General features: G+C 34.2%; 1 protein-coding gene across 1 annotated transcript in view; it reads right to left on the reverse strand.

The window, feature by feature from the left end:
* Window positions 1-12,381, reverse strand: part of ADGRA1 (adhesion G protein-coupled receptor A1) — a 254,109-nt gene that overhangs the window by 110,466 nt on the left and 131,262 nt on the right. The window contains exons 8-11 of the mRNA XM_040702834.2: window positions 10,306-10,470; window positions 7,099-7,297; window positions 5,525-5,674; window positions 2,306-2,467 (exon numbers count right to left, since the gene is read on the reverse strand). Coding sequence (XP_040558768.1) covers window positions 2,306-2,467; window positions 5,525-5,674; window positions 7,099-7,297; window positions 10,306-10,470 — 676 coding nt within the window. The remainder of the gene's footprint in view (window positions 1-2,305; window positions 2,468-5,524; window positions 5,675-7,098; window positions 7,298-10,305; window positions 10,471-12,381) is intronic.

Consider the following 12,381-nt stretch of genomic DNA (forward strand, 5'->3'; position numbering starts at 1 on the left):
GCAGAGCAAAATTATCCATGGAAACAAGCATCTGTAAGAAAGGTACATGCTACAAAAAGCCATGAGCTTATCTTTTGGAGTTATAGATATAGAAAATGATCATGTGGAGTCCATTTTCTAAACCTCACATAAAGGCATCACTAAGCAAAATGGCTAAAAAGAGTCCTTAAAGGGGTAAGCTGAGAACAGTGCTAAGTGGAGCAGACTAAAAATAAAAAAAACAAATATATTGCAATTAGCCTTAAATATTCTGGCTTTTATCAGGTGGAGAGTGAAATGAAAACTCCAGGAGCTGGTCCACACAACAACCTTATCTCTAAACTGGATAGATATGGATTGGAGAGATATGGTGGATGGACTATTGGGTTGATAAGGAATTGGTTGGATGGTCACAGCCAGAGGTTTGTCGCACAGAGAATCTGGGGGTGCCCCATCTCTGGAGGTGTTCAAGGCTGGGTTGGATGTGGCCCCAGCCCCTGGTCTGGTGGGTGGTACTCAGCCCACAGCAGAAGGTAGAACTGGGTGGGATTTAAGGTCTCTTCTAAGACAAGTCAATACGAGCAGAAGCAAAGTACCTCAAAACAATACTGAAGGGAAACGAATTTGGGACACACCCTGCTGGCTGTGCACAGAGCCTCTGAGGGGGTTTCCGTCTCCTTTCCTCTTGTCCTTTGTCAGGCTGCGAGGCTCATACAAGGTCCTGCCTAAGCTTTGTGGTGACTATGTTACCAGCCCTGTTGCCCAAAGCCTCCCACCAACCTGATGTCAGTCTCCTCACCACAGCCTGGCCTGGCAACCACTGGGCTATGCCCTGGCCATATTTACCATCACCAGGCTAACACCCTGACCTGCAACTTAATGCAATTTCTGCATATAGTTCTCTGGCTGGCCTCCAGAAAGCACAGACGTGTTTGGTATTGTATGAGATGACAATAAGAAAAACTCCACAGCTTTGCTTACTTACAAATTGCATTCAACCATAAACTAATTCTCCTACAGAAAACTGCAAGAAGCAAAGGCATGGTAAAAAGGTTAGAGACTCAGATATACATGTCAGTACAGAACATTACTTTTCATAGTAATGCCAACTTCCTTCTGAAGCAGTAACACGAAAAAAAAAACCTTTGGCACTTGACATTTAAAAGATACCTTAAGTATAAAGCAACAGAACCCCCCTAGCTGTCACACTACAAAATACTTCTACAAAGCAAATTATTGTCTCTATATACTTAATAAAAATAAATGATTGTAGCAAATTTGATCATTTTATGTAGAAGAGAATTAAATAAAAAAAAATCTAATAAGTTTTGTCAGTTTATTCTTCAAGTGGATAGACTATACTTTACTAAAATTATACAGCAAAGGGACTAAGGTTATTATGCTGTTCAGCTCAGCATGTAATTCAACTCAGTCCACAATTCCTTTTTCCAATTTTTTTTTAATACATTATTGCCCTACCTAATTGAAGCTAACACTGATTTCACTTCTATGCAGTACCTTCAACTAAATAAAGATAAAATAGAGCAGTTGACAAAATAAAGGTTGCTTAAAATCAAGAAAGCTAACTGAAAGAGTAATAAAGCTTTGAAATATTTATCCAAAATTCTATAAAGATAATTTGCAAGCCTTTCTACCTTCTACACATTTCTACCACTTAGAGGTTGAAAGTGACAAAGACAGTTTCTCAATACCCAAATGACAACTCCTCAGTATACAAATGACAAATTCATGTAGGTGGAGGACAAGAACTAAGAACGGTTATTTCATACTGCTACAGCTTGCTTCTAAATACCACTAACTGCAAATTAATAACCTTTATGACATCTTTTTAGAATATTTTCTAAATGCTTTAGAAAGGGTTGTCTAGACGCCTCCCTGAAAGGTATATTAAGATCTTTAGGTAATAAGGGAGTGTGCTGTTTTTTCATTATTATAAATTCCTCACTCATTGTATCCTTTTCAAAATAAATCCAAATACTACAGGAACTGAGTGCTAGGAAAACTAGAAATATGGTGTTGTGAACAGCCTATTGTAAGAATGTAAGAATAAATATATAAAAGCAAAGCCAAGAAAAATGATTCTTAATATCATCAGAGATACTCAGAAAAAAATGTTTCAGTGTTCCAAACAGAATCCAGCAAAAAAGTTCTACAGAATCTAAGTATATCTATGCAAATAGGCTATGCTGTGTATCTGATTTATACAACCTTGTCCTTCTCTACATAGAATTTAGAAGTACAAATTATGAAGAAAACATTTTTAAAATAAATTTTGACAAAAGTGCTTTGTGATTTTATGAAATACCTTCGAAATAACTTGAATGTTGCTGGTCAGTATTTGACTTGCAATATGTTCCACACACCGCACAATTCTGGTGCAGGCTTTGTCTTCCTTTTGAGCCATCCACAACACATGGTCATCAACAGACATTATATTGCTGGCAATTTCAATGAGAGCATCCCCTATCTGAAAGTTAAAAAAACAAACAAGTATTTTCCGCAAAATACAACAATAGGAAGTTAGTATGCAAGAATACAACTAAGAACAGGGATTGTATTTCTCTTAGTAACCATCATTCAAAGATAGTTTTCATTCCGTTAAGAAAATCAGATGTACTGAAATAGAAATACCAAGAAAATAAAAATGCTACTACCTTAAAAAAAAAAGGTATTCATAGTTTTTAGGTCTATCTACAAGACATACCATGAAAAAGGGAGTCTCTTATTAGGCAATTAACGGAATTCCAGAATTATTAACCTCTTAAAAAAAACATTGGCCATAACCCTCTAAAAAACTGCTTCATAGTTAATAAAAGAACCTTGTGGGGGAGAAGGATAATTTGGAATAAATTTCTGTTACAGACTTAGAAGTACAAACTTGAGATATAACTGAAGTGTTAATACAAACCTGTAATATCTCACTGGCTATACAGAAAGTATGGGCTTATAGTTTTGTGTTTTAATTTAATCTTGTGACTAATTCCATGTGATAAATCCCAGCCTTTGTCAGATGACATTTTGGAGTTTTTTTTATAAGTGTGACTATGTGTTTCAAAATCTCATTAGCTTACTCAATTTAGAAAGAATAACCTTCACTGTGAGTATTTTTGGTGATGCTTTCAATTAAAAAATAATTTATTTACTTCCTAAAATTTTAAAACTTATTTTTGAGTATGATTTCAAAACTACGTTTACCATTATTTTTGAAGGTTTGTGATTTCCTAAGAAACAAAGACATGCCAAAGGTACACGAAGGTATCACCTGAATACAGAAAAAAATCACCAAGAGAGAAACACAACTTAAAAAAAGCATAAGAGGATAACATGTCAAACTAATAGGAACAGAAAAATAATGCAAATACACAGATAATTCAGTGGAATGTAGAAAGAACAGAGAAAGATGTTTAAGGAATGACAAGCTATGAAATTTTTTTCTGCATTTTCAGTAAAAAATACATTTCACATGAACTGCAAAAGAGAGAAATACTCAGACATTAGATGCAACTATTCCTGAAATATTTAATGTATTTTTGAGAATGTAATTACTATGTAATTCTAGATGGATGTGACAATGTGACAAATAGTTATTGATACAATGAATAATAATAAAACACATTTAAAGACTGAAGTGATTTATGAGAAGAGATTAAATTATGCGCTAATAAGGCAAGCAGTAATTAACTGAGGGCAGAGCAATTGGCTATAAATATAAAATAAGTGAGAAATAAGAAGATGTATTAATTTATATTATAATTAAGATTATCGTTGAAGAATAAAGGCATGACATTAAAAATACAAATTTTGGTACTAATATGTGTACATCATCCTGGTAACTGTCCTTTAAAGCAGTTGATGCTTTGAGAGATGAATCCCATGAGACAAGGTACCACTAACTTTCATTAAAATGTACAAAGGCTGCTCCAAAAGTAATGCCTCCTTTTTATTATGCTGGTCCACAATGTCGGTGGCGGATGCTGGTGCTATCGTATTGGCAGAAAGGTTGAACCTGTAATATTCCATTACATTTTGTTGCTGTGCAATGGAAGGCAGCAGAGGGGCAGTCTGACAAAATGATGTCTGATATGGAAGTGCATATGAAGCAAAGGTATGCTCCTTCTTGTGGAAAAAGTGGCACCCACTGACATTCATCAAAGCCTGCTGAACATTTATAGAGACCAAACAGTGGATATGAGCACTGTGAGGCAGTGAGTGGTGACAGCAACAATGGGTCACCTCCTCTGGGGCAGATGTTTAAAATTATATTGATAAATCACAAATATATATATATATATATTTATATATTTATAAAATATATATTTTTATATATAATAATATATTTTATGTATATAAATTATATATAAAATATAATATATATATTTATATATATATATAAATAAAACAAGGAAACAGACAAATGAGGACAGTGTCCTAAATTATGAAAACAGTCAGGGATTACAAAGTAAGAGATGTAGAAATAAGTGGCAGAAATTGAGATGTTTCAATACCGAAAACCAGAAACTGAAACCTGTTTTAAAGATGGAACAAATCAACTAGGAGATCAGAGATGTAGTTCAGTTTTAATGCATAATGCATCAACTGCTAGTACAAGAAAAATAAAGAGCCTTTATGGATACATTCAAATATTTCTTTTTGGATTTTTTTTTTTTTTTTTTTCCAGAAAAGATTTTGAAGGAAGAGGCTTTCATAGTTGTAGCTTTGAAACACGACTCTTAGAGAGCCCTTAATAATACACTTTAGGTCTAGCACACGATGATGAAATTGAAGTTGGAGGCTTTCTCAAATTGATACTAAAATGTTAACTGTTACAACTCCCAGAGTAAGAATGGAATGAACGTTGCCAAACCAAAGACGACAAATGTTTTAACAACAGCTATCACGTGTACAAAAATTACAAGTTATGAAATCTTATGAAAGCAGACACTCTGAAAATTAACAGTAAAAACTATGGTGAACGTTGCTGCTCTCTGTAAAAAACTATTTTTCCTGTGGGACTTGCACAACTCTTGTTAGATTTCCCTGTAAAAATGGGATATATTATGCTAAAAGTTCATGTGGAAATTTTTACTTAAAAGGCACATTTTCTTCTCTTCATATACAGTGCTACATGCTTTCAAAACTCAGTTAAAATCTCCTGGTGAAAGGGAGAAAACAAAACAATGACGAACTTCTATATGAAAGCAAAAAAAAATGCCTAGTTTGAGGAGCACTTTGAGTTCATTCTAAAACATTAGTCATAGTGAAAACAAAAATGAAAAAAAATTAAGGATGTGTCTTATTGAAAAGCAGTTCTTATTCCTTAGCACAAATGCTTTTGTCAGTCAGATGAGATGGCTCAGCTGTCTGACATAAAGAAAGACATAGCAGCATATGCGGAATGTTTGTGGCTGAATACCAGGCAAGCAGTTTTAGAAGCGTCAGTGTGTGCCTGCATACATTAAGAACAGGGCCATATGTGAAGACTTCACTTCTACACGATACTTTCAGCATACAGAAGATATCTTACATCTTCAACTTCATCCACGAAGACAATTAACTTTTCCATTATATAAGCCAAATATATTACATCCATTTTATCCGCAAAGTGGGAAGCACCTCTTGTGTAGGCTGTCAGCTGGCGGGAAAATTCAAGTACAGTCGTCAAATTGATGTGCATCTGAAAATACATGAGAATTGCTTGGTGTGATGAATCTGCTGGCTTTTTTCTTTGCTAAAAACTAGAGATTCCATCCATTTGTATAATGCTTTCTATTATTTCACTTTGAGTCTTATGCATTGTTAGTACCATACACATAAATGTCAGAATACTTTATCTTAAGTCTCAGATTTAATTGTTGTCATCTCCAGACACCACCACATGTCAACATATACTGAAAATATTTGCATGTCTAATTTTTCTAGACTGGAACAAACAGGCCTTAAAATATTTTTATCAGCCTAAAACTTTTCCTTGCTTTTGCATCAGTGACAGCAACAACGCTGCCAGGCAGGGTTCATGTATGCAGTGGAGTATGGTGGGAGAAAAGAAGACAATGGTACTCTGCTGAAAGAAGTCTGGACAGAATAAGAGGAAAACCTTTTCTACGGTGAGGATAATAGGTATATGAACATTGTGCAGCCATCCTCAGTGGTTTTCAAAATCTAAGTGGTTAGAGCCCTGAGAAACCTGACCTAACCTTAGAGCTTACCTTGCTTTGAGCAGGTGGGATTACTGGAATCTAGAGATGACCTTTCTTCCACACAGAATTATTATTGTGTAATTCCATTGGATCTCTTTATATAGTAATTATTTACATAGGAATATACTTTAAAAACAAAATTACTATGATGGTATCTAGTGCTATTAATTAGGAAGAAATCATCAAGCAACCTGAAAGTGGTAAATGTTAGTACGGCGGTTACAGATCAGTACCATTCTCCACGCTCTTCACTGTTAACTGTTACACTCTTTTGTTCCTCTCACATTTCTACCCATATGCTTTATTATTATTATTATTATTATTATTTTATTTTTTTAATCACATCCTCTCTTTTACTTATCCATAAGAAACCACTGAATACTGTTTGGGAGTTTTTTTTTGTTTGTCTGTTTGATTGGTTTTGGTCTTTTTGTTTGTTTGTTTTTGCCCTGGAAGATATCAGAAAGACACTTTGGTCTCATTTCTGCAGCTCTTTTAAATATACTATGGGACAACAACAGTGGGAAAACGAACTTCAGTGAGCAAAACCCTGATATAGAACCTCAAGCGAAATTAATGTCTTTCTGATAAAAATGCATGAGGGGTAGGTAAATAAGGAACTGTAGTGAAGCAGAGATGACCCTGCTAACGTTATTAATGGCCATCTAGACTCCAGACACCCAGAAGAAGAAAAATATTAAAGGCAATAGATACTGTGCACTGCATGTTCCTATCGCACCATCAATTACCAAAACCACTGCAAGAAAAAAGAAAAAAAAAAAAAGGCCAACATTTTATTCAAAGTCCAGCTATCCCATACTTGTGGCTGAACAAACATTTTCTTGCAAGCTATCTCATAAAATCAGTACTACAGAAAGGAAGCCATGGATTTCAGTGTTACCTGACTGAAAGCATGAAGAACTTGAGTTATTTCTTGTGAATAAGGACATTCAGAATAGTTTTCTTCATCCCAGCGTCCAGTTCGATTACATTTACGCCATGCCTTAGACTCTTCTACACCATTGTGAAAGGCAATGGAGTTAAATGAATACTGAAGACAAGGATGGTAAGCAGTTATTCCAGCCAAAGTTTTGGGCCATCTGTGAACAGCAGGGCAGCAAAAAATTAAAATACAAAACTTCTTATTCAAAGGCAACTGACAATATAGCAACAATATGCATGATATATGAGGGGAAAAAAAAAAAAAAAGGCTGTTTTAAATTTTACCTCATCACATTCTATAATGGATTACTTTGTTTCCATGAAAATCTTGAAATTATACAAGCTTGAGTCTGGCTAGTCACACATTAATTCTACATTAATTCTAGGAAGGTGGTTGGTGTTGAAGAAAAATAAATGAATGGAATTTTCCCTACTTTCACCTATGAAGATTGCATAAGGCAGAGCAGAAACTCATCAAGAAGAAAACAGGTATTACTAAATGGTGCAGAAGGTAAAGGCTCAAAATGTAGATTGACAATTTATACTTTTCATTTTGACCTACTTCTACAAAGCCCTTTCTGCCCCCAAGCCTAGAGAAGCAAAAGTTCCTGAATGTATCAGAAGTCAATAGACATGATCCAAGCAGAGGGTATGTCTTGTGGAGGAAGAAGGAGCTAGATCTCAAAAATTAAGTATTTCGTATATGAGATTTACCTACTGTGATGGCAAAATTGTTTTTGAAAAGAAACAGTAAGTCGAGAGGAACCAGAATTGTTATATTTATCTCAGGGGCTTACTATGAATACTAATCTCTTGTATATCTGCCACATTCTCTTTAACCATGCAACTGCAATCTATTCCTTTGGGTACAAATCCATGGTGATTTTCAGGCTAGTATGGCTGTAGCAAGATCAGGTTAAAAAAATCAGACAAAACCAGAAGTGTGCCATCAACATGTTTGGAAAGGATGTGGTTTTAACTTTAATTGCATTGATGTAACGACTGAAGCCCAACCAATCTTAAAAAAAATTCTGCCTGCCACTGACATACACCTTGATAATCAACCCTTGCTCACACATACAGATTAGTTCCTGTTACTTAAAAGACACAGATCCATTTTGACACTGTTACATAATAGAGTGGCAGGTTTGTGGCTAGGTTTGTATGTTTTCTTAGTCTCAAAATGGAAGAGGTAAGAAGTATTTTTATGCGCCACATTGGAGAAATTCATGTGATGTATAATCATTTGGAGCAAAATGAAACATATAAGGATCATCACACAAAAAACCAAAACAACACTGTATAGTATTATTATATGCTCCTCTTGCCTCTGAACTGAAATACTATTTTAGTAAAATATCAGCATTAATTCAATTGGGCCACAGAGTAGCACCCTACCTCAAAAGTAAAATTGAAGAGACTATTCTGAAACTAAAGCACACTGACTCTTAAACACAGGTAGCAGAATCTGGTCTTTATGATTAGCAATTATAACATTATGTAACATAACTTTGAATTTCAGAATTATCTTATAGTGAGCTGCAAAACAAAATATCAGCAAAATGTGGCCACCACAGAGAAAAAAATCTGATTACTTAAAGCCAGTTCAGTGTGACTCACAGTGCCTAATCCTGATGGCAGTTGTGCAATTATAAATACCACCCAGGCTGGTGAACTTGAAAAACCATGCTTCTAAAACTGCTGATGATTTTTTCATTTTTTCCCCAATAAAAGAACTGTTCTTTCCAGCTTTGCTTTTGTACTACAACTCTTTTTACTTACCTACTTTCTATGTTATGAAAACTTCAAAGACCTTTCTAAGAAAAATTACTGGTGACATAGCTGCATGTCTGAGGATAAACTTTAGGAATAGTTTCAAGTACTCATGCTAGGTTTGAGACTGATAAATTCTCTATAATTCTAAATTCATTCCTCTCAAATGCCAAAGGAATCTACGGATTCAGCATCCCTTAAATGTACATCTTAAAAATAAATGTATATGGACTTCTGGAAAGGTGATCAATAGGAAAAGGGCACTTCTATCCTTTTGATTTATATGTAATGACAAAAATGCCCCTGGTGCTAGTCTGTAGGATTTATATATTTATTTAGAAAAGGATGTAGCTGTATGGAAAGAGCATGTACTTCATAAAGATGTCATCAAAAATATTCAGTATGTATTATCTGATAGAATGCATATATTTTTACAGAGGACCTAATTTGAAGTATTAAAATTGAGGAGAGGTATTCAAGTCAGAAGTATGTGTAGAAAGTTCTAGTGTTTAAGAGAAGATTCCTCTCTCAGATACTTTTCCTTTAATTAACTAGTCAAGTTGAATTCTTATTATAATTCACATGGTAACAAATTACCTTCCTGATTTCTCAATGGGAATGCCATCATACATCAGTGTTATTGTCAAGTAAGTAATGATATTTTGTTTAAGAGCTTTATGCATATCACTGAAGTATTTTAGAACCAATTGAAAACAATGCTAAATTTTACAGTTTCGGGAGGGTCTAAAAACAAAAACAAACCCCACTAAGACACAGTGATAAAACTAAGATGAAACAAAAACTGCATTTAGTCAACAATACTGTGCAGATGATAACATTCAGATAGCAGGATGGATGTGCTTTCTAATCATGTTATATAATAGAACTGCGCGTCCTTAGGCTCACCTCTAATGATCTGTTTTACCAAGTCATACTTACTATTTTGATTGTTTTTAGCAGTTTTTTTTAATAGCAGTTCTTTTTATTATTTATTACTTCTAATCTCATGTGAACAAAAGTAGCAGAACTGGAATAGATTAAGAAAGTTCTAATGCATTAATGTAGTGTTCTTATATTCTATAACTGAGAAAAGTCCAAAAAAAAACCTATTAACCCTCATCCATTTAGCAGTGAAGGTCCTACACCTTCTGAAATTTTCCATAAACTTGCACTGAGGAATTAGAAGGATTCTCAGACTTTTACAAACCACTGCCACTCTTCAAACACTATCTGTCATTTCCCATAATGATCACACAGTGCTGTTCCTTCCTACTCTATTACATGACAGTGACAAGAAATATAAGTGACATCTTTGTACCTGACTCTAAAGCATCATGTAAACATAGATATTGCCCATATCTGTATCAACACACTTAAAACCAGGAATTCATACCTGAAATCTCCCTTGTTGTTAATAACTCTTTCTGCAGGGCAGTAGGGTGCTGCCATTTCCAGTACCACAATTTCTACATGTTTAGTGCTATTTCCATAGGAATTGTTGACTAGACACTCCCAATCTCCAGATGCATTAATATCAATGCTAGACAGGATAAGTTCACTATAAAAAGAAAAGATTAATTATTGAATACACTTAAATATAGAGAGATTGAGTTATTGATTTCCTGACATTAATTTCTCTTCAGACATTTTTTATGAAAATATAAACACGGGTTTTGCTCTGTGTTATTATAGTGACAGACAATATGTAATTGATATTGAAATTTTAGCAGCACCAGTTTGATACACCATTTAAGTCATGAGAGGCTGTAACACAAAAGTCATCGCAAAAGAACAGTTATGCATCAGTCCTTACTCTCCTTTCCCCAAATATTATAAAATATTGTTTTTGTTTCATAACCAAGTACTTGAAAGTCAGAAATACATTTCAAGTTGACAACACAACCAACCCACAGAGAATGCTTCCCTTCAGCTGTCATTGGAGCTCCTCTGGCGTTTCAAAACCAGAATCTATTTTCCTGTGGCAGCCTGGGACAAGTTTTCTAGAATAGCCATTGACTTTGGAAGCTGTATATAACTTTTCTGATTAATGCAATATGAGATGAGACAGATGCTGATTTTTTTTTTTTTAGCACTATACTACTCATGAACTTCTTTCACACTGTTCTCTCCAAAACATGAGATGTAGTTATTAATATCAATAAATGAAGGGTGAATAAGCTCTGCATAATTAAAATGATAGACAAGTTAAATATAGAGACACTTCACAGCTTCTCTTGCAATATGAACATTGTACAGTACAGTACCATGACAGTGTTTAGCTGCCCAAGCTAAATATTCTGTGTATGGTTAGAAGAAATAATTTTGGTAACATTTAAAATTGCCTAGAGCTGTTTTTGTTAGGATTTTCTGTATATTTTAGATGAAATTAGAAGATTTCATTCTTTTAATGGATGAAGGCCCAGATGAAGTCAATAAAAGTTTAGTTTTTCAAATAATCTCAGCAGGGAAAGATTTTATCCAATTACTGTAGCTCTAGACAAAAATAATGCTAATTAGTACATTTAATAAAGTAATACATTAGCTCTTATATCTGTCATTGGCCTAGAAATAAATTTTACTACAGTTATAAAGAATGTACAGCTTCTGAAAGTAGCTGGGAGAGGAAAAAGGTAGTAATTACCTGAAATGCTTACTTTACTTTACACAAATGGATGAATTTTGAATATGCTGTGTGGTTCAGACAATCAGAAATTATGTGGGAAGAAATGGAGTACAGTCAGAAGGGGGAGAGAGACATTATAAAAACAGAAGAACAGAATCTGAAAGTTATTAAAGTGATTTCAAAACTGCATATTAAAAAAAATCTCAAAAATTTCTTCCTGGGGCCTTGGGTGCTTTCATAAAGAGCCTGACATTTGGATATATATGCAGAAAAAATTACATGTTTTTTAAAATTTTGGTCTTTTAAATGTCATCCTCTTTCAGTTTAAAACTTTTTATATTACATATGCACTCATCAATTTTGCTACAAAAAAGGCTCAAATCTTCTTGTGTATAAATTACAGCAGGTATGTAAGTAAATAAATCACAATCAAGGTAGGAAGTGATTAGACAGCTGCTTATGTAATTTTCCCTTTGAAAGATGCATATAATGAAGGATGATTTTCTCAAGTACTTGCTACAGGACTGTTATCTTGCTCTCCAGAAAACAAACAACCTGTGGCAAATAGCTTTTGATTTAAATTAAATTGCTTCAGACATCTTTCACAATTCTCCGGAAGTTCTGTCACATTATCATTAAACAGTCACTTTAAAAATCTCACACTGTTCGTTTTACTATGGGTCTGAGCTCCAAGTAGCTTGGAACTTCCAATTTCATTTTTACAACAAATTCTAGGTTTTTTTTTTTTTTTTTTTTTATTGCAGAGGATATAGAAAAAAACCCAACACATTACTAGCCATTCTCAGACAGAGCAACTGATATTTTTCATATCAACAGAAGCAATTG

This window comes from Gallus gallus, chromosome 6 (assembly GCF_016699485.2).
Source record: "Gallus gallus isolate bGalGal1 chromosome 6, bGalGal1.mat.broiler.GRCg7b, whole genome shotgun sequence".
Classification (NCBI taxonomy): Eukaryota; Metazoa; Chordata; class Aves; order Galliformes; family Phasianidae; genus Gallus; species Gallus gallus.